This window comes from Neolamprologus brichardi, chromosome 6 (assembly GCF_056152115.1).
Source record: "Neolamprologus brichardi isolate AB-2024 chromosome 6, ASM5615211v1, whole genome shotgun sequence".
Taxonomy (NCBI): Eukaryota; Metazoa; Chordata; class Actinopteri; order Cichliformes; family Cichlidae; genus Neolamprologus; species Neolamprologus brichardi.
In genome coordinates, this window is record NC_142109.1 from 24,236,869 (window position 1) to 24,260,311 (window position 23,443).

Sequence of the window (23,443 nt, forward strand, 5' to 3'; positions counted from 1 at the left end):
ACAGTAATTCACATCTTGAGCACACCTGACCAGGGTCTATATACGGTCTTGTTAACGATTTTAAAAGTATGGTGAGCCAGAAGCACTAATCCATGGGCTCACCTCCCCTTGTCATGGCTTTTAAAATATCTATAATTCATCTTAACCACAGAATATTAAATGTATTCAGAGTGAATTGAGGAATGAATATTACATTGCTACACATTTTCCAAGGCTGTTTTCTCTCTTACATTACACATACACATCCTGGTCTTCCTTATTAAAAACCAAAATGGTAACTTTTGTTAGGGGACACTGTCCGAGATATTACATTCATTTTTCATAAAGACCAGGGAACCATTTATGTGCTTGTGCTACATCAGTTTGCTTCTAACACAGGAAATTGCAAAGTTTCCTGTGGGTATCTACACAGTGAGGGAGCTTACTAATGATGAAAAATGCCAATGGAAGAAAATCATACACTGTTTTGTTGTTATACAACACTGTGTGGGCCACTGAAGTGACATAGCTTGATTGATCACATTATAGTTGGCACAGACTTCCATTCTGGCCCTGAAAATGTGTTGCAATGAGACTAACCATGTGCATCAACCACACATTGACACAAATTCATCCAAATGACCAGCAGAGTTTGCCTTCAAGTGATATGGCCTAGACAATACAAACCATAGACAACTACACAGCACAACACAGGCTCCAACACACGCACAGACACACACCACAGTTTGACACTTTATACCACTGTGATTTCTCAACTTTAAAAAGGTCAAACCCAAGGCAGTGACTGCCACTGAAACGAAAACGGCAGCCAATGCACAGCCCAGCCCCAGGATACATCTGTCATTTCTTTTGACTGAGCTCACCTACTATTTAATGCATTTATAAGTGATATTAACTTGATTCACATCCACATTTCCCTTTTAAATTTCCCTATAAATACCCCATTGACACTTTATGATACATAGCAGGGAGTATCAGTAATCTGCAAAAATGATTGCTTGTGAGATCAAGGTTGCTGATTATATTTCTATGATGGTGATTGAAACCATTTATTTGTAATATTTCAGTAATGTTTATCAAGTTTGTCTTTTATCCAGTGATGAAGCAGAGGCCTGCTTTTATAAATTGCTCTGCTGTACCGAACACAAAAAAGATATTTTATTCATTTGTATATTCATTTAGCTGTGCCTTTAATTATGCACCATTCGTCTTAGGTTAATTTTACTGACAGATGTGATAGTATTTCTATAATTTCACAGTGAAAGTGGAGTAAAAATACAGTCCTGCTGTGTTATTCAAATTATAGCCTGCTTATCTTAGCTTTAACTATTACAAAACTTAACTTTATATGTAAAATGCAGTACTTGGGCGTTTTACAGTTTACTACTCAATCATCAGGCGGTTACTGCTGGTATGGCAACCAGTGTAATACCTTATGTTATTAGTCATGAATTATTTAGTTAATGTAAGTCAAATGTTATTGAAAACTAGCGACTATCTACTTGGCACTTCACAACTACAGTGTGAAACAAAAAAAAGTGCTCCATCTATCATTGTAAACATTACATTTATAAGACTTTATAAACATTCATTCACAAATACAAAAGAAGCCGATAGTATATCAGGGATCTGGTGGGCGGAATCCTATCTGTTAAAAATGATTCAATGTATCTTGAAAAATCAGCATGCAAACAAACAGAGAAGAAGATCAAACGATCACAAACCACAAACAGAAAAGAAGATAAAATGATCACGAACCTGCTGTGGTCTTGGCGGAGGATGTGCTTTACAGCCTGTGCCAGGGTGAAGGTCTTGCCGGTACCATAGGGCCCAATGATAAGAATGGGGGGCAAAGGGACAGAGATGGGTGTGGTGATGGCCAGGATGGCCTCTTTCTGTTTGGCATTCAGACGAGGATCCAACTGCTCATCCCACTGCCTGAGGGCGGAAAGAGGATGGAGGCATTTTTTGATGACCAAATCAACTGTTATTATAAACATTTCAAACTCAAGCATTCAAGTAAAATACTGTACTATAAACAAAGATTACTTTTGAATATAAAAAGGCAGTATGCCCGTGTAATTATTTTGTCTATGTCCCACTAAAAATAATATAAAAAGATGACATATAGAATGTAACATTCTTGTTGTTATGGAAATAACTATATAAATATGAGTGGCTCATAAGGGGGGGGGGGTATGGAAGACGAGGGGCAGATGAGAAAGGGGGTAAGAAATGTGGATTTAAATGTTTTCAGTAAAAACAAAAAATGAAACACCAAGCCATATAGCCTGCCTTTACAAATATTTGGGAAAGTATGGGTCATTCCAAAGGGCACAATGAATTTTGAGTGTGGTATTGTAACTGGATACCAGAACCTTCGTGATATTTTCATGGACAAGCAGCTGCATTCAAGTCTTACATCACCAAGAACAATACCAAGCACCGAAAAGTGTAAAGCACTCGGTCGCAACTTCAGCTAGCAGTCTGCCAAACAAGTCTGGGACTGTTATCTCCACATCACCTTCACCAAACTATAAAGTTTGGCAGAGAGGGCCCATCAGTTCCAGTGAAGGGAATTGATAATGATTCATTTTATTGAAGGGTCTTTTCCGTTTCAGCATGACTGTGCCCTAGTGCACAAATTAAGGTCCATAAGACACGGTTAGACCAGTCTGGTGTGAAAGAACTTGACTGACTTGCAAAAAGTGCAGAACTCAACCGTACCAAACACTGTTAGGGTAAACTAGGAACAAAGTTGTGAGCCCAGGCTTCTTGTCAAGCATTAGTGTCTGACTTCACAAAGGGGTTTCTGGATGAATGGTCAATAATTCACACAGACAAATTCCAAAATTTTGAGAGCCAACTCAGAAGAGTCGAAGCTGTTATTGCTGCAAATGGAGATAAATTCCATGCTAATATCTATGGATTAAGAATGGGATATAATAAAACCTCATATAGTTGTTATGTGCAGGTGACCCAATGTTTGCCCATATCCTACTGAGAATAGAGGGAGAGAAAAAAAAAAGTAGCATCTTTCAGTTTAACTGTTTTTGTCCACTACAGAGGACATAATGAATAGGCTGGGTCTCAGGAGGACAGTTACAACTTTGAAAAGGAAAAACTAAACACCCTGCACATTTCTCTTTTTGATCAATTTGTGTTGGGTTATGAAGTTGACTCATTAGACATTTACAGTATTAGACAAACTAAGACATGCTAATGTGTCTGATGGCCAGGTCAAATTAAGTCATATATCATGCAAGTTTCACAACTGCATGAAACTAGCTCTCCAGAGGAAATATGGTACGGAACGTGTCTGAATGCATTTCTATAAATGTGAAAAAAACATAACTTTTCAAATTCCATGTAGTTTTAGGATGACCAGTAAATATTCACAACTAAGCAGTTGTAATTTGTGTGCTAAACAAGACAGAAAGGTAGGAGAAAATGATTCACATCTGATTTGATACTTGTGAATTACTGTAAATGTAGCATGCGTGCATGTCTCCATGCATCACTATCATCATTATGGTGACTGCATCGTCTAAAGCTGTGAATTCCCCAGAGTCAATTGATTGAACTCCAGCTGAGAGATGCTGTAATTGGGGGAATGAGAGCAATCTCAGCATTTGCACAAGTATGTGCGTAACAAAAAGGGATGCATAAAATTAAGGAATATTCTACAAGTTACAAACAGCTTCAACTCTTGAATCCCAACAAGACTTTCTATACAAGCATTTTGTTTTGTTTCCTTCATACCTTACCTTGATATAAATAATTAGGACATGCCAATTGCTGACAGTCAAAGCAGACCATTTATTATAAATCAAAACATCTGACTTATTAAAGGTAAGCAATTTGTAATGGAAAGAAATTTTAAGACCAAGTCAAGGCTCTTTCACTGACATTCTTTGATTTGGTTCTTAAGCTCAAGTGTGCAGAGAGCTTCATGGAATGGCTGATCAGCAGCAACCCTAAAATATTCAAGCACAAAGCAAAGTTTTGATGTGGTGGTATAAAACACAGCGCCATCGGACTCTAGAGAAGTGAAGACATTTTCTGGAGTGAAGAATCACACTCGACGTCTGGTAATCTAGTAAACGGGTCTGAGTTTGGCGGTTGCCAGAAGAACAGTACTTGTCTGATCGCACTTTGCCAAGTAAAATCTGGTGGAGGGTGGTTTATGGTGTGGAGTTGTTATCAGGAATCGAGCTTAACCCCAATAGTTCCAGTAAAAGTCCTTATGCTTCAAGAATACGAAGACATTTTGGATAATTTCATGCTTCCAACTTTGTGGGAATAGTTCTAGGGATGGCCCTTTCCTAGGGCTGTGCAATATGACCAAAATCTCATATCCCGATATAAGACATCTATCGTCCCGATAACGATAGAAATCACAAAAATGTAACATTTTCTGTAAATTCTGTGAGTCTCGGGCAGCTCGACTTGCGTGAAGTGTTTCCAGCTGGGCGTCATGTACCTGGAGTCGAGTGTTTTAACCGATGCATAAAACTATACATTTTTAGACATAAGTTGTAGCGGCTGCCGTTTTCTTTGAGTATTTATTACACGGCGTGCTGCGGGAAAAAGCCAGTCCTAACGTTTTAGTCTAAAGTTTAATTTTTAGCTCCTGACGGCTCTTTTTGCTTCACATCCGTAAATTTATTGCCTATCGTCATTTATTGGACTGATGAATGTCGGTTGGAAAAATTTTAGATATCACCCAACCTTTACTACACACCAAAGTCTGCCTTTAGTCCTATAAACTCTTACCAAAACTAACTAAAGTTAGCAAGAGGTTAGGGTAAGATGCGCAAAAAACAAACAAAAAAACCAACAACAAAAAAAATCAGGTTTAAATGCACCACTAATACACTATTATGGGTTTATCGACACTTTGAGTTAAAAGATAAGAATCTGAACCACTTTACTTGAATGAATTTCTGAACAGATTATGCATAAAATGTCTAAGTTTCTATGAAATTAATTTAAAAAAAAAAACAACCCAAAAAAACCAGTTTGTCTAAACTAATAATACACAGTTGTATGTATCAAAATCTAAAATGAATACACCAAGTAATCCCTGTAAGTAACTGACTGAGTGAAGCCTTAAACTATCCGACTTGCAGAACCTCCTCTGGCACCTCCATTAGATGTTTTTAATAACTACTCAGAAATAAACTGTTATAGTTTCATCTTGATTGAACAGTTTGATCATGCCATAGCATCCTGTGAAGTTTCTTTGAAAGTTGTTTTTCTTGAAGGCATGGCTCACACCAATAAATCTTTTTGAATATAGTAGACTTCACTAAAATTCATACAATGACTTCCTTAAATAAGGAAAGAGCTGCCACATCAACACATCAACGTCTAATATGAGCTCGTTAACTTAAATGCCTGGCTGCAAGTAGTGCTTAATGAACTCATTAGTACAGAGACTTCTAAATTACTGTTAGTTATTAGTTAAGCCAGATTGTGACTGTCTATAACGGGACTCACATAAACGTCAGGCCATACGTTTGAGTAATCAATGCAAAAATCCTGGTAATTCCAAAGTTTACGCAAATGTTTGCACCATGGAGCTGATGTTAAAACACAAATACCTACCATAAAGAAAGTGTGCTTTTAAACTAAAGCCAAATTCACCTCTTGCTCCTTCTTTAATCAAAAACCCACGTTTATCCAAATTCCAATTAAAACAAAAATCCACACGAATCCTATTATGGAGCTCAGATAAAGCAGCAGCTAAGACAACCACAGGGATTATATTTGACTTTTGCTCTTGTCAATAAAGATTACCGTCTCACTTCCCTCACCTGTCACCAGAGAAATTTAAAGCTTAGGCAGCTGTGAGCATTTCCAAATTGCTAAAAGTAGGAGAAGTCTTCATTTAACTTTTGATTTGGTGTGGTGACCCCTCTGTGAGAGTATCTGTCAAACTATAAGGATGTGGACGTATTAAAAGAGTTATAATAAATGTGTTTAGGATTAGTTGCATCTGAATGCAAAAGCTGCATGCAAATATCTTCCCTCACTTTTAAACAACATTAAAGTAGATGCAGCCTTTACTAGATCAAATATCTGCCAGTCATATCCTCAGTATAAAAGCAACATAAAGCAGCCTGCCATGTGTACAAAGTAAAAATTTCCTTTGATCCCAATTATTTATTATTTATATGTAACTTTTGTGTCTCCGAGTTCCCACTGATTTAACTTTAGTGCCCTAACAATCAATGCATTATCATAAAAATGAATGCATCAAGTGTGTTCTTATGTGTGTGACATTGTGTACATGGTGGAGTACACACCTGTTGGGACTCCAGGGGATAGTAGGGACAAGGCTAACATCAGGGAAAAGGATAGTATTATCTTTGATGCGATCCAGGGCATAATGCATCTCACAGAGTGGCAGTCTGTTCAGCTGGAACTGGAGCTCCACCTGGCAGACACAACACAGAGAGCTTGTTTATCAACACAATTGTCTATATCCATCCATGCCAAGAAATCATACAAAATTTTAAAACAAAAATAAAGATAATTCCATTCAATTCGTTCATTAAGGTATTTGTGTGCATCTTTTGGTTTAAAGCTTGTGCTCATGATTCTCTTTCATGATGTGAATTTACTTTTTTTTACTAAAATAATTTATTTTATGCAAGCAATGAATTGCATCACATTGCAAAGTCTGCATCTGTGAGAACATTTTAAATATTAATATACACAAGTGCTTAGATAAAATGACCACCTAAACCAACAAATCAAGCCCACAAGCTGTGCAGTTGCTATGGAGCTGGATATTCTTGTCCATTCAAAACTAAGATTTTGACTAAAATTCGCTGCATCCCATTCTCTTAATCTTCTCAAAAATTGCTAAACCTTGGAAGAAAGCCACCTGCAACACTTATGACTGAGCAAGTCTAATTAACAGTGTGAAAAGACATGCTTGCGCTGCACTATATATCCACTTTTTATTAGTCAAATGAAAACATCTAAAACCATTTACAAAAACAGCATGAAAGCTTAAGCATGAAATAAACAATGAGTACAAGAGTACAGAAAGTCAGAGACATTCAAGAGCTCAAAGGCTGTGTGGAATAAGAACCCACAGAGGAGACAGTGAAATGGAATTGTAGCACATAAGAAGGCAGGAGAAGCATATGCAGAAAAAAAGAAGATTATGCTCCCACAGTGATAGAATGAGGAGTTGTTTTGATAACCATTAACACAGTGTCTTGTTTCCCCTGACAACATTCAGGCTTGGGGGGGAACAAACAAACTAACAAGCTGAGGCTGGTGAAGATAGCATTATTGCAAAAATAAATTTCCAAAACAATTCCATCAGTGTTGACATGGATGCACAACACAGACACAGTTTTCCTTGAAACCTCTGCAATCCTTTGCGAAAACGATAATTAAGCAGTGAACCTTTCATTCAAATTTTCAAGGTTAGAAAATCCACATGACAAGAATGTTGTTCTCAGGCTGCATGTGGGAAAAAAGTATGCTTTATAAGAGAGCATTTACCAGCCCTCACCAAACCTTATTTAATGTAGGTGATGCCACATGTCTAAGCACATGAAGTGTGGTTCACCATACCTGTAGTTCTCTGTCAGGCAGCAGCCCAAGTTCCTCACAGCAGTGCTTGCAGATCCTTAGGAAGATGTAATCCTTAGTCTTCTCCTCAATCACAGCCTCATAAACACGCTCTTTAACTCCAGGAGGCGGCTGGCTGTTGATCGCTTCACGGCCCAAAGGTAGCAGCAGAACTGAATTTACCTTGGTCATCACTAGCCGCCCAGCCAGTGTGTCCTGGTGTTCAAAACAGAAATCACTGTTCAAGATAGCTAGCTTACAGATGTTCTTGGTATATAGTGCCACTAAGTAGCACTAAGAGTGAAACGGCAAAAAAACAAGGTGGAAAGCAGTATGGTAGCTGAAATTAGAGTCAGACAACTTACCTCAGAAAGTGTTTCATTGAGTTTGAAACGTGCAAAAAGCTGTCCATTCTGAGCATACTTTGCTCCAACAGAAATGCCAGTCAGCATAAAGCTAGTGACGAGCTGCAGGTTCACCTTGATGTTAAACCTGTGGGACAAACATAGACATGGGTTGCAAACTTTTATCCTGAATAGTCCATTTAAAAAGCAAAAATAAGTAAAAGGGACAAATAAGTAAATACTTCTGCCTACTCCTTTTCAAACAAATAATGGAATGATATTTTGTAATGATTGTGAAGGCTCATGTTTGAAATGTTTGAAATAAAAATGAACTGAACTGAACTAAAAAGCAAAAACAAAATAAACCCCCCAAAATGACAAAAGCCATTATACTGAAAAATATATTAATCAAATATATCATTGTCATAATGAATGCTGTGGTGAATTTTACATTTAGAGAAAACAAAACTGGAACTGTTTTGTTTCGCCTGTTTTGTTTTATGAATACAGAGCATTTTGCAATATATTCACATAATTATGTGATGTTTAAAACCATCTAAACATCAGAGTACACGGCCAACTAAATACATCACCAAAAAACATTCAAGAAGGTTCTTGAAAGAAAAAACCATTGGCACAAAATGTATCCATGCACATGTTTATTGAAATTCAAGGTCTTTTGGGGAAAAGAAAAAAGGTTCAGTTCTGGATTGTTTATGAGTGACTCTCTGACATGATGAAACAAGAACTAATATTATGTGATGAACTTGTGACAGATGACGCATAGTGTATTAGCAAACCAGTGATGTTACACAACCAAACGGAGTCTTAGAAGGTTATTTTTATGATTTTACATTAGTGATTTTGCTGGATAATCAAACCGGACAAAAACTCCGCACTGGTTTTACTTGCTCAATTTTTATTTTTAGATATCAGCTGATGTCTTTTGCCTCCCAGGTACAAGGAATGTGCCTCTCTCAAAACTGAAGAAATTTCTCCAGATAAAACTGAATGACCCAAGCATGTGAACCTGGCAAAAAAAAATGATTACTTCAAAGAGATTATTCATATGGAGTTTGAAAATACTGGAGATTAAAAGCCCTTTGAATATGAGCCATAACAACAGAAAGGCACCCACTATGCAAACGACACAGTCTTGAAACTCAGTGTTTTAAATGCCTATTATGTCCTGCGTGCTATGGATGGTCTACTGTACTTGTTTCACTGAATGAGGGTTTACACTGTGTTTCAACTTACCAGCAGTGTGCTTATTTCAGCTGGAAAACGAAGGGTAAACCAGCTTCTTTTCAGCTACCTCAAAGCCGTTATTAAACGGCACTAGCACTTTTAGTAAAGCTGTCTGTGAGAAACACACCCTCCCTCTCACACATGCATAGAGAAAGCATATAGTAAAGGTTAAGTCTGACACCTTGTGGTGGTTTGCCATTTAATAGCAAAAGACTTGACAGTGCTCAGAATTTAGAAAAAAAGAATCTATATTGGTATATACATTTCTTTTTAATATATTTTGTACATTTAGGCAGTGCACGTGTAATATATATGGGAACATTAGTGCATAATATGGTATAAAACTTACTGTTCTGTACTTTTAGATACTGTGTCGTATTTGATTTTATTCATGTGTAAAATAAACTTTTCAAAGTTTTATGTTCAAATTTCATATAAATGTTTTTTATTTGCACTGTACAGCAGAATTAAGAAACCTTCAATATGTATGTACTCACTTGCTAACTTCTTTGTACTGTGCAATCTCTTCTATGTAGAGCAGATCGTGCAGTCGGGCCTGGTAGTTGTCTTTGGTCAGAGTCTTGTCAAGGACTGACTGGGTGAAGAGCTGGTCAGCTGATAGAGGTATCTGATAGCGGGAAAGGAGGCTGCGCTCCAGTTCAGCCATCGTCTCATTGGGACTGAATTCAACAATGGTTTTACAGGATGAGTCCCAGCGTTTCGCAGTCATCAAGAGTTGCTGTCTGGCTGCCAACAGGTGTTCCAAGTCTAGAGAACAAAGAACAGCAAAATGGGTCAAAGCATTAATTGCTACTTTTTTGCGACTTTAAAAAAAAAAAAAAAAAAAAAAAAAAAAAAAAAATCTGGAAATTTTTATCCAAATATCATCTTGAAACACAAAACTTTATCAGATATACACACTAATAAGAGGCAACAGACTTTTCTATGCATTGATGCTCATTTTAAAGCATACCTTCAATAGAGGCAGCATCCACCATGATCCGCTGCATTAGCACAGGTTCTGAACCAAAGTCAAAAACAATGGTCTGTCGGAAGGTACCAAAGATCTCTGTGCTGAAACCCACTGCGACCTTGTAGACACAGTGGTCCAGGCCATTGTCTGCTGCCACTGTGAGAAGAGCAAACTTTTAAGTACATTTGAACTAGCACTCCACTGTGCTGTAAAAAGAAAGAGCTAACCACATAAATTTAATATATACAATAGAATATACATTTAATACATATTTATGCACCACTGATATAGTCTCTACCAATGTTTTAAAATATAGATATTTTTGGAGGTCAAAGCCCCCACAACAACTACATAAGTAGAACAGCATGGTAAAAGTTGCCTAAGAAGGCAGACCGAGAATCCAAGGAGTACACCAACACAGCAAAGTGATCACACTAACAAGAACAACCAGACTTTTAGAATAATTTGAAGATTTGAATCTTCATTGTCAAAGATATCCCCCACACAATACACACAATTTTACCCGAGGTTGTCAGCTAGCAAGCCTCTGGTCTATGAAAAAAAACAACAACAAACAAACACAAAAAACAACTTATCAGAGCCATACAGACCTAGGGGTGCAACCTGGCTAGTCAGCTAATGGAATTTTCCCCCTTAGCAATGCTGGGAACTATGTTTACAATTTCTTCTACATGTACTCTTCTGATTAAGAACTGCACTATTTGTCCATTTGCACTGTTACTAAACCACAATAATTAAAAGAACAGACAGTTTGGCATATTCAAGTTTAGAAGTCAATAAAAATAAACAAAGATAAATTAAATGATTTTTGCTTGTTAATTTAGATGTTTTGAAATATTAGAAAATCTAAATGAAACTTTTTGGACTTCTCCATGTTTAAGCTTGTCAATACCTATAAAAGGACTAATAAGTTTATATAATATGAAAGTCTTGTGGTAGCTCTGTCACACAAGGCATTGACTAATGTATGTACAGTGCTAGTATTTGCCCCCTTCCTTATCCTTCTATTTTTGCATATTTGTCAGAAGTTTCAGACTAAACAAATTTTGTATTGCATCCAAAAAAAATGCAATTAATGACTATGTGGAAAAGTAATTGGGATCTAAAGCTAATAACTGGCTGTTGGCAATCAAGCTCTTGCGGTAACTGCAAATGAGTCTTTTACATCACACTGGAGGAATTCTGGCCCACTCAAAGATCCTTCATTAATCCTTTACAAGAAATTACATTGCCATGGCAGCTTCAACACAGCCATAAGACCACAAATCACAAACAGCAAAACAATAGTAATAATTCCTAAAAGTTGACATTATACAAATAAATAAAACAGCCAATAAGTAATGTGCAAATATGCAAACATGGATAAAAATCATATCATCATTATGCATCAAACTGCTTCATAGCAGCTATCACCCATAGCAGCTTCACCCAGCTATCCTGGGTCTCAGGAGGATATAGGACCTCCTGAGGTGCTCAGACTTGCATTTAGGTGCAGTCAATTTTTGAAGGTTCTACTATTGATAACCTCCAGGGCACGGAGTAAGTGTGCAGGCTTGATCTTAACTGATTCCAACTTCAAAGGTCTTTTTCTCTCCACCACCTGCTGGACTGCCTAAAGTTTACACCCAACCATAGAGTCACCCTTCTTTATAAGTTTGTCAACTGTGCTCCCCAGCAGACCGCATCAAAAAAACAGAGCACTAGCCACCATTGTAGAGTAGATACTGCGCAGGAAGGGCTGGCAGATGTTGAATGCCCTTAGCATCTTTAGGGAATAAAGCCATCTTTGTCCCTGATTACTGTACACTGCCTCCATGTAGCTCTTTCAGTCCAACTTACTGTTGAGCTGCACACCACTGGAGACACTGTTCTGCAGACGCATAAATTATAGTCTTCAAGACAGATAGTCCAATCACCATAAAACCACTAAGGGATCCCCCTGCACTACCTTCTCACCTAATAGCCAAGATTGGATTTATCCAAGACAATCCAAAAATGTGATGTCAAAAGTCTGCATGCCACTGAATGGCTGGTCAGTGGTGTCACTTGGCGATTCATGAGACTGCATCGTTCACGAAAATTAAAAGCAGCATTTTTGAAACACGTCAATGGGGAAAATATATTTTTTAAAAACAACAACAGGAGAAAAAAAATTTAAAAAACCCACAACATTGTTTTTTTTGCCCTTTTCCCTGGATTCAGTCGACATGACTCGAGACTGTTGGAAAGTCATAGATGAAGCAACTGGTAGTAGAGGAGGGGGAAGAGGCGACTGAGGAAATTATATTGGTGGTTTGGTGAGAGGAGGGAGTGGGGAAAAAAACACAATGGGGGTGGGGGGGTGGGGGGTGGGGGGGGGTCAGCAGTGATTTTCGCCTTGGAACTTTTCCACACAGAACCAGGTGAGTTTGGCTGGCCATTTTTACCTTAATAATTGAAATCATCATTTAAAATAATTAAAATCATCATTTAAAAAGAAAAGAAAAAAAAAATCAACATTTTGTATTTACTTGGGTTATCCTTGTCTAACATTAACATTTTTTGATTATATGAAACATGCAAGTGTGACACATATAATTTATACAGACAAAATGGAATCAGAAACCTTATGAAGCTGGAAAAATACATTTGAAAATAAAAATCCCCTGATATCTCGTGTTTGACCATAGCATGCAGAAAAAGTTATGACCCACCTGCTGTCTCCTCCCCTGGAGTCCACTCTTGGCAGCCTTTGGGAACACCTTGGAGCCGCTCTCCAGCTGACACGCCTGTGATGAAGAAGTGTGGTCGGTGGGCATCATAGAGGAGAGCAATCCGGTACAGCTTTCTAGGCGGCTGTACAGAGCAATGGGAAGATAATCAGGACCTTCACAAAATTAACAGATGGTTAATATACCAAGTATCCAAGGAGCACAGACTATGGGTTTTGGGATAATTGTAACAACACAACGTGATTCTTTTGTCCTTTTAAACACACACAGAGTGAAAAAGAGCAGAGAGTAACCAGTGCAACTGTTAATGACATCAAATGGTGGAAGAACTGTCACATTAGCTAAAAATGAATTAATGTTGATAAATAAACAAAATGCAACTTAACATTGTGCTTAACACATCACCACATACAGCCCTCATGTTCCTCCACAATGACAAATGATCAGGTCAGACAACACTCAATGCTTCATCCTACCTTGCACAACAAGGAGAAGACCCAGGAGTGGGAGGATTTTTTGGTGGTGACGGTGACAGAGAGGCTAGAGGTGGTCTCTACATTCACTCCTTCTAAACAGTCACTTAGCTAGAAGAAATAAAATACCATGGTTAGTTACATACCATCACAGCTTATTTATTCATAAACCATTTACAGGTCAACGGTTAGCCAATATTTTTGCAAGCCAAGTTAATTTACGCATCAAATATTAATGAACGCAAAAGTTAGGTATCCGTGACCGTAAGCACACATTAATTAAGAGCTAGATACAGAGTGCCAAATAATATTAAAGGCTTGTGAGTATGTCCTCAACACTGACACCCATAAAGAAAACATAATCTTTGATGCATTGTTCTTCTAAAATATCTTAAATGTAGTGGAAGTATTTCAGTGTTTTCCGTAATAAAACAGACTTAAGAAGTGAACTAGAGGGTCACATATCTGTTAATAGCTGTGTTTATACCCTATGGGGGCAAAAAAACCAAACCAAAACAAAACAAAACCAAAAACCCTCCTTTAGGATATTCAAAGCTTTTGTGTGGATGCATATGTAAATAAGGACCTATGCTGGAAATGTGTAGTAAATTTGAGAGATTTATATAGTAGATATATATAGAAATTGCAGAGGCTTTTAATCAGAACGCATGTTAGAATGGTTTCAAATAGCAGTGAACACATTCATGTTCGCACAGTGTTTTCACTTTTATCTCACTGTGCCACTTTTGAGTTTGCATAAACTACAATGTCACTTACCACTTTCTCTGGAGAAAGGGAGTTCATCCACTTCTCTATTAAGGTCTCCATGTAGTTTTCGGTGAAGTGTTTACTCTCCTGCTGTTGTTTGAGGCGGATGAGGCGTGAAGCATAGCGCTTCTGCCACTCCATAAGCTCCTCCTGCGAATGAGCTGATGTACACTGGGCCCCATACCGACACAGGCCCTGCTCCAAGTACCTAAAGGGAAATAAAAAGTATGCTCAGGTGGTTCCATGTTAGTTCAAGCAACTGTTTTACTTCATAAAATGTTTCAGAATACTCAACGGTTCTTGTTCCTAATTTATATTATGCTTTCTCGTCGTGTTTTGTGATGCTGGTTGTTTAAAAGTATAACATTTAAAAATAGTTGGTACATTGACTGTGACACAATGTAGTTAAAAATTTCATGTGCCCATCTCCTCTACCTTTTAAGTTGTGCAGACTCAAAAATGCACATCCCATCTCATCCCACCCCTCCTGTACTTCAATGTACAATTTTGGTTAATTTTATACAAACCATTATCAACCACAAAAATCTAAAATATATTATTGTTTGTAAAGGAGACCCCTTTGGTGTAAAGAGTTCAAAAATGAAAATGAAAATTCACAGAACTAACTACAATCACAAATTCTGAAGTCTCATTGTGATGACATCAAATGCCCGTTAGTTGCATAAAAATAAGCGTAAGTCATGGCATATTTTTCCTTGCAACATTTAGTGTGAGATACATTTGTATTTGTACTGTATCTTTATTTTGAACATGTTAAAATAGTATAACAATAAAGAGAAAAAAGAAAGCAAAACAAAAGTAGAACAAAACAGTAATAATTATAAATAACTTACAACTGACGCTCAAAAAGGAGTAGGAAGAAGCATACGCTTATATAATCTCACCTCGTTTCCACTATTTAGTAACTAATAGTCAGCACTTTTCCTTCCCAATTATGCCCTACCAATCATAAATTGCTTTTATAACCCCAGTAACACATCAAAAGATATACAAATTTACAGATATTCCTCACTTCTTACAAATAACCACACAATTTGTATTACCTTTTACAAAGGGTGTACTCCTCACTGCTCGTGACTCCTCTTGGAGGTGGTCGGAACCGCCAGCCATCTTGGACCTCTGTCAATATATGAGCAGGGTGGTCAATGTAAGACTGAGAAAAGTGTAACCATTAACCATTAATGCTAACTAGATTATACAATTTCTAGAGAAACTATGCTGGGATTGTTGCTACTGCTGGACATCGCCTTGTTGGCTGTTGCAGCTTAGCTTTTAAAATTTTCAATTTTTAAAAACAAGCTGGTCTTCTATTAAGACACATTTATGTTTAATTTTAAACACTGTCAGTGCATTGTTTTTTTTTTAAGTTTGTCTGTTGTCCTTCAGTATGTATGAGAGAGACGGACAGCTACAAATCACAGCCTAAATACTTAAAACTGTGAAGAAGATCTGCCTTTAAACTCAAGCATAATCGGAGCTGGAATTTCATAATCTAAATGAAGATGTGCGTTCATATTTTCCATACAGTATTTTCATCCTTAAAAACACACTCAGGCATTTACAGTGACCCACAGGTCCGTTTCAGCCAGAAGCTTATAATCATATTACACCACCAGTCAAGATAAGCAGAGGGGAAAAAACAAAACAACATTAATGTGATTTTTTTTGTCATGGTACACATTTGCTTACCTTCATCCTGGTCATCTGTGTATTCTGGTGCCATCTCTCCTTTTACAGCCTGACAGAGAGGGGGGCAGAATGAGGAGCTTGGAGGTGGTGCGTAGATTATTTCTAATATGTCAACTAGTAACTTGAGATACATGCATGCCCTTAACTTTTCCAGGCATTACCCAATGGAGGTGCACATTTGCATTGGCAACTTTGGACAATGTTCCAATCTGACTTTCCTGAGGTTATCCTCTGTTCATGTGTAAAAACAGCTCGAGCTCCATGCAATCAGCTTAGGCATTAAACATATTGCACGGGAACAAATAAAGAACAGATACTTTGGCTATAACCAAATCTTAATTATTTCCATCTACAAGCATTGAAGAATTCCCTGTAAAACCAAACACCACATGACTGGAACAAAGGAGCATGACAAACAATAGGCACGTACCTCTATTTCAGAGAAGAGCATTTTTAATCTGCTCAGGTCTTTTGCAACAATACCATTCTGTTGAGAAAGAAAACAACTACTTTAGTCCTTTTTATTAGTAGTCATTTTTAAACAATAACATGCAAAATTGATCTTCATCATCATTACAGTATGCACTACAAAGGTTTCCATATTAGATCAGTGGAATGTGAAATGTATGTGCGATGTAACCTGGAGTTTGCTGGCAACAAGTCACAAATTATAGTATCGAAAAACACAAAAAAGCCTTTGGCTCATGCATTTATGGCTTCCTTACAGCTAGGGTACTTAGCAATTCACTTTCTTAGTGAATTATTTGCCAAATAAAACTCTTGCTTGATTCATCGCTTATTTGCACTTCCTGGTAGTGACTTTATCCACCGCTATATGAAGATTTTCCTGAAAGTCTCAGAAAATATCTGCTAAATAAGTGGTGATTAGAAGTGCATTTTTGTCTATTTTTCACCCAAAAGGTTTTAATATCCATAATGAGCAAAATATTTCATTGATCTTTATTTCATCTTTGTAATATTGTGTAATTTTACAGTTTAACTGCCTTTCTGCTTAACACTGCTCTATAGGGACCAACAACTCCTCAGAATTTCATTATACATAGAAAGTGCCTATTACATTTCTAATCTAAAATATAGGGTAACATTTAAAATCTCACATCAGATCTAAATGAATATTCAAGTTTAAAATCTGTACTAACATACAAGTAATTTGTTGAGAAAAAAAATTAAACAATGTATGATCTAACAATGGCCAGTGGAAACCAAAACCATCTAACTTTTGACAGCTGCTTCAAAAATCATAATAAAAACATTGCCTGAATTATTATTATTATTATTATTATTATTATTATTATAAAACTGTAGAACATTGGCAATGGTAGGTATTGCACTTTAAATACCCTTCCAGCTGCCAATGTGTAGTCTGACAGTACTTTTGAATGCGATTTATAGATTGTACATTAATCATACCATTGGCTCTCCATACAAGGCTTTAGACAGGATGCTGGCCACCTCCTGCAGGCTGCCATCCAACAGCATGGAGCGCAAGTTCGCCTGTAGTGAACCATCTCCCCTGGCAATTTCTTCTGCCAGGACTATCACAAGATAAAGAGGAAAGAGGAGTGGGTATAGAAAGAATAAATTCAGTTCAGTCAGTTAGATATTTTTCAATGTTCTGTATGTGATAAGTCTGCATGCCTGCTCTCTAGAAAAAGAGTGAAAGATACTGATTTGATTTTCTGAAAAGTTCAATGAAAACATGACATTTTAGGATTATCAGGGCTTGTATTTTCATACAGGCTGAAAGAGGCTACATTGTACCATATACTTTTCTATGACGCAAGCTTCAGCAGTCCGGGTTTACTGCAGTAAACGACTCACTTGGCAACACTGGGACACTATATTTGACCCCAGGCATCACCTGAGTGCTGACCTAAACATTTATTTTCTTCCGTTTTTCAGCTATAACACTTACAGTAGATGCAAAATTAACATGTCAGGACATGGTGAAACTTCTACCACGGGTACAAAATTACCTATTACACTACACTAACTTACAGTATCAGCACTGTTTTCAATTTGAGTTGACACTCACCATGTTTGCAGTCTTCATCTGCTTCATCATAATTTTTCTGTTGGCAGAAATGGGGGAGAAAATTTATGACCTTTACAAATGAGAATACTTGGTGATACTTCCTCACATTATCAGACTTATAATACTTAAGTAGTTTCCATAATCTTCAGCCTCAAGCAACAGGTCTAATTTTAGTCTTCAGCAAAGATGACCTAACAGTACCCTGGAAGAAACTTCTGTTTTCTCATTTTTAATCTTCTCTTCATTTTACAAAGGTTGATTCAAAGGACAATGGTCAGTTATTTCAATGTAATGTAATAATTTCGAGATGAGTATTAGATGATAGTTTTATATTTCACATTATTATTGTTAATGAGTTCTGTCTCTACATTGTGATTTTGGGGGATTTTAAATAGTTGTAAAAATCAGCCGTGTCCTCACCAGCTGCAAGAAGGCAGCAATTCGGTAGAGCAGGGCACGGCTGCGGAGGGGTCCGGCGGCGGCGACAAGAGATGGAGGGCTCAGCGGGATGGGGTTGCTGGAGGATGGGGGTTGGGGTGCAAGGACCACCAGGGCATCCGTGCTATGGCTGACTGCCGCCTCGTACTCCCGCCTGGCTAACGATCTACTGGCTTCTTCACATGACTTCTCCGCTCTCCTGTCCGCCATGACTTAGGGACAAACCGTCTACAAATAAAACACAAACAGCACAAAAATAAGAACACTTAAAAAAAAAAAAAAAAAAAAAAAAAAACAGGGCTAGAGAAAAGATAACAATTTTCTTTTTCTCCAACCTCTCGGAAATTGTCATCCTGATTATTGTCAAACAATATGTAAAACGCAGCCAACATCAGCTGCCTAACTTTCCACTGAAAACTGAATTCAGCTATTTGGGTAAGATATAGTCTGTTGCTTCCTATGAACTCCCTATTTGATAGGTCGTGTTTATTTGCTTTTACTTGTACATGTAGTTGACACAGAACATCATTATTTTTAAATAAAGTAAATGTTTTTTTTTCCCCTCCACATAATGTCAGTCATAAATTATTAAATTATGTTCACTTTAATAATAAATTATATATTGTGGCTTTTGATTTGGAACAAGTTTGTTTTTGTTTTGTTTTTAAAAAAAAAAGGTTTTCTACAGTAAAATGTCATTTTACAGTGGCAACAAGCAAGAGTCAAGTTCTCATGTGACTGATGTTTGCCATAAATCAACAAGAACAGAGGATAAGACTCCTTGGAGTGTTTCTAACATACCTCAACCTCCGCCTGTGCTTACACAGTGTAAATTGAAATAGATGTGCAAAGAGCAGAGAAAGATGTAGTCATGTGAGAGGTCTTAAGCAATATAAGAGACATTCTTCTTTATGATCAAGCTCTGAAGTCAGTAGTGGAGTCAGCTGTCTGGTGTCAACTGACTCATAATGGGCATAACTGATCATCCAGAATAAAGGGGCATTGCTGAGACAAGATAGTGGACATGCTGGACAGTATGCAGAGGAAAAGTCAATATAACCTTTATGTTGAATTTCTAGCAGGCGGGACTTTTATTTTTACAATGTTTCAGATAAAACCTCATCACAATCTGTCCTGATGAGACTTGCGTATTTTGGCACTAGGAGTGTAATGGTACTTGCCCTCAACCCATCAGTACACAGTGCTCAGTTCGATATTGCCCCGTGACAAAAACCACTGTGAGAAATTTGCACTTATGTCTACACACTTAGATTCCCGGAACAAAAATTCCAGGCTGAGAGCCACTGGGAAAAGCACAGCAGTGCACCTTGAAAGCAGGTAAGGCATTATACGTGTACTTTATCTGATAACTCACACAACCCGCTGAGTTTTTAATTTAACTTACTCTACCGCTGGAATCTGCAACTTCCCTGTTCACATTGTGGGGCTCACTAAGGATGGATCTTGATAAAATTACAATATCACTGCCAATACAGGTTCTGGTTAGGGGTACGATCATTTCACTTTGTATATTCCTAATCAACTTTTGGAGAAAAAAAAAATAGGAATATGAAGTTTTCTACATTTTCTAAATCAATGTGGATTTATTATCAATAAATATAAACATAGTATAGAATAAGGAGTTCAAAAAGCCTCACATGTGATTCCGAAGTACAAAGGCCCCTGTGTTAACTGTGAGAAAACATAATAGCACATAGCACAGATAACGGAAATTCATAGGTTCAGATACACATGATTCAAATGATCTAGACAATTTGGTAACCATCCAAAACCAATTATCAATTCCAAATCCTAAAGGTCACACTGAATGTAAAGACCAACATTGCTTTTATCTAGTGACAATCACTGTTTCCTCAGTGTGGACAAAAAGACCAACTGTGCTTTGTACAAATATTCAAACTCAAGTGGCACCACTAGCGTTTAATTGTTAACACAATATTTTTACAAACATACATACAAATATGTTGCAATCATATTAGTTTCATTTACTAAACCCAGTATGCAAAACTTGAACAAAAGGTTAAAGTTTCAAAGTATATTTTTTGTTTAGTTTCATCTGCTGTAATGAAAATGTACTGAGCCATGAATGTACTCATGTTCTGGGTGTTGTTTTTTTGTTTTTTGGAGTGTGTGTGTGTGTGTGTGTGTGTGTGTGTGTGTGTGTGTGTGTGTGTGTGTGGGAGGGGGGGGGGGGGGCTGTTACTAGTAGTTTTTCTAGCAACTTCTAATTAATATCTTGTACAACAACATGTAAGAAACAAGAAAGTGGCTTTTTTTTTCCAGGATAGGGAGGGTACACTGTGAACTCCTGTCAAACGCCAAAGCCTCAAATGCTTAGCCTTGGATAACAGCCTAGCAACTTCTGGCCCGGTTTCCAACCACGCTGGTTTCAACACCAGAACTGCAACTTATCTCAGGAAGGCAGATAAAGAGCTTTTGTCACAAAAATACTACACTAAAAGTCCCTATTATAGCTATGTGCAAAGCAAACTGAGTTTCAACAGTTAGCTGATGCTCAATTTCAATCCAAGCACTCACCACAGTATGGAATTTAGATTTTGATTCTGACTACCTCAGAGGAACAGGGAAGCTGTCACCTACAGCACAGTAATTTTAGGCATATTTGGAACAGGGTGTCCTTGAAAGAGAGAGAGGAGGCACCAAATTACTATATGCTAGCTGTAAAATTGCAATTTACACCTGCATCGCACGATGAAGACATTAAACAAAAGGATTTGACATTTCACACATTGTTAAAAAAATATTTTCAAAATCAAAATCAATCATGCAACAGGCAGTCGGTACAGTGGGGGAGTCTGTTAACCCTGTAACAGTGTTTGAGACACTTCTTCAACATCTACTAACATACAGCTACATTAGTAATAGCTGCTCTGGCTCAACATGTCTCTTAGGACCATAGAGAGACAAGTCTTTCAGCTTATGTGCAATACATGGTAATACACATGACACAATAATGTATTTGAAGGATTTTTTTCACTGTCGCAAAAAGCATATGTGAAGCAATAATGCAGTCATTGCACTTATATTAATTTTAACGCTAAAAATACCACAATCATCACCATTGGCCTGGACAGATATTCCTTGAGTCAGAAAAAAATAAGCTAACCAAGCAGGGAGGGGACCATAAGCAGCTAATTCTTTGCCTTTTCATTTAGGAATATGACACATTATAGGTCTGCTGATCTTCAAAAAGTGAACTCATGGTGTGAACGCTTCCTTTAAAAAAAAATAAAAAATACAGATGCATTTTTGATTAGCATAACTAGTTTTTTGTCATCATGCAGACATGAAACTAACCAATTTTGCCACACCTCGTCGTCACGCGAGCATTTTGCATAAAAATGGTTCATCCACAGTGTCAGAAAATCTTAAAATAACTTCTGGGTAGTAAGTAGCTGTTTGTATTTGTAAAACAACTTTCTGCAAATATAATAATTAAAATAGTCTTAAGACTAAGGAAAAAACATGTAATCATCCAAAAGTAGTTGAGAGTTAAAAGTTGCTTGACCAGGGAATGATGGCTTATGGGAAGATGAACAACAGAATTGTAGAACAAAAAAACAAAAGACATGCATGACTGATATTAACACAGTGCTTGCCACGATCAAGTAGGGTTAGTTTAAAACCAATGTAGCGATTCACAGCCCTATTTGTTACTGTGGGGATATCCGTTACCTAATATTAGTGCTTGCCACTTCACTGGTGCAACGAAAAATAGTTTGGCGGGATGTAGCGGGTGGGCAGCTGTCTTATTTTTGGTGTCCAGTCGTGGGACTCCACGATTACAATATATAGTGGAAGAAAACGTTGATATTTATAACGGAAAATAGTTGTAGAGCAACCGCGACTGTCTCCGTTGTCTTCAGATAACGTTATTTGGCTTGACAGTATCGTCAGCAGCAACGTGTGCAAAATACGGCTGTAAAAACTTATTTCCCTGAGCTTAACTGGCAGGAGGCAGCAAGAGTGCATACACTAAATAGCAAATACACTGGAGTGGACATGATCTGCCTTTCAGTACTTAGTTATAGCTATTGTTTGTCCAGCAAACTTGTCATGACTGCTGCAAGTAAGAGCGATGACGGCAGCGTCACAAAGCCTTGCAAAAAAACAAAAAAACAAAAAAAAATGTCCCCACTCAAAGTGTTGGTCAACTTATCGCTCGCCTTTGCACAGGGCACACAGTGTTGCCACTAAATAGAGTATGCGTAGCTAGCAGTTAGCCTGCTAGCCAAAACACGGCCTTTCTTGGAACCAAACTGGGAAGCTCACAACAAGAATGGCTGTCTGGTTTGTTAATGTTAGCGGGCTAGCTAGCTAGGTTCGCCGAAACAAAACGGGTTCGGGCCTGTGATTTTGCCACGGTGTTTGGACGCATATAACTGGTATGACATCGTGTTGTTATTCGTGCATAAACTCAAAGCATTCGCCATTATCCTAATGATTTATGGTGGGGTTTCGTGGCAGTGCCTTTGAGATGAAAAAGACAACTGAAAGGGCTGAAAATGGGAAGTCAACACTTACCTAGCTTTACTTTCTACGCCATCTTGGATCCACTTGTCAGACCGTCATCGCAAAGCATAGTGGGATGTACAGATCTGAAGGTTGAGGGGACCGAAACGTGTGTTTGCGTGCGCGTCTATATGGCCCGTGATGACAAGCATCCTTTTTGTCATAGTAGTTAGTTTTATTCCTTGTAAGCACACACGTGGGACTAAAATTCAAGTAAAGTTAGTCTACGGGTCATTCTGCAGTTAGAGCACAATTTAGGAATCGTTTTTTAAAACTGGTCTTTTATTTCAAAATTCTCTGTTATGTTTCTAAGAAAAACACATTAAAAAAAACATCAAAAATATAGATTTGTCCACCTCAGGTATCAAAAGTACACTTTTATGTGACATTTAAGTTGCTGTGTGCTATGCTTGGTACAGCTCACACCAATACTCTGGAATATGAAAAAGCATATTTTATAGCATATAATATACATTCTTAAGACTTAATTTATATTCATTTAAGCAACTTTTGAAATCTATGTTCCCCAACTTTTTCATTTAATTTCAGTA

The 23,443-nt window shown here is 37.5% G+C and overlaps 1 protein-coding gene across 1 annotated transcript in view; it reads right to left on the minus strand.

Annotated features, from left to right (window-relative positions):
- Nucleotides 1-22,975, minus strand: part of helz (helicase with zinc finger) — a 51,567-nt gene extending 28,592 nt beyond the window's left edge. The window contains exons 1-16 of the mRNA XM_087841887.1: nt 22,905-22,975; nt 18,321-18,566; nt 17,901-17,937; nt 17,276-17,400; nt 16,275-16,331; nt 15,845-15,893; nt 15,199-15,274; nt 14,144-14,342; nt 13,370-13,477; nt 12,876-13,017; nt 10,162-10,317; nt 9,686-9,956; nt 7,962-8,088; nt 7,600-7,812; nt 6,312-6,442; nt 1,759-1,938 (exon numbers count right to left, since the gene is read on the minus strand). Coding sequence (XP_087698013.1) covers nt 1,759-1,938; nt 6,312-6,442; nt 7,600-7,812; nt 7,962-8,088; nt 9,686-9,956; nt 10,162-10,317; nt 12,876-13,017; nt 13,370-13,477; nt 14,144-14,342; nt 15,199-15,274; nt 15,845-15,893; nt 16,275-16,331; nt 17,276-17,400; nt 17,901-17,937; nt 18,321-18,548 — 2,099 coding nt within the window. The 5' untranslated portion in view covers nt 18,549-18,566; nt 22,905-22,975. The remainder of the gene's footprint in view (nt 1-1,758; nt 1,939-6,311; nt 6,443-7,599; nt 7,813-7,961; nt 8,089-9,685; nt 9,957-10,161; nt 10,318-12,875; nt 13,018-13,369; nt 13,478-14,143; nt 14,343-15,198; nt 15,275-15,844; nt 15,894-16,274; nt 16,332-17,275; nt 17,401-17,900; nt 17,938-18,320; nt 18,567-22,904) is intronic.
- Nucleotides 22,976-23,443: the final 468 nt, after the last annotated feature.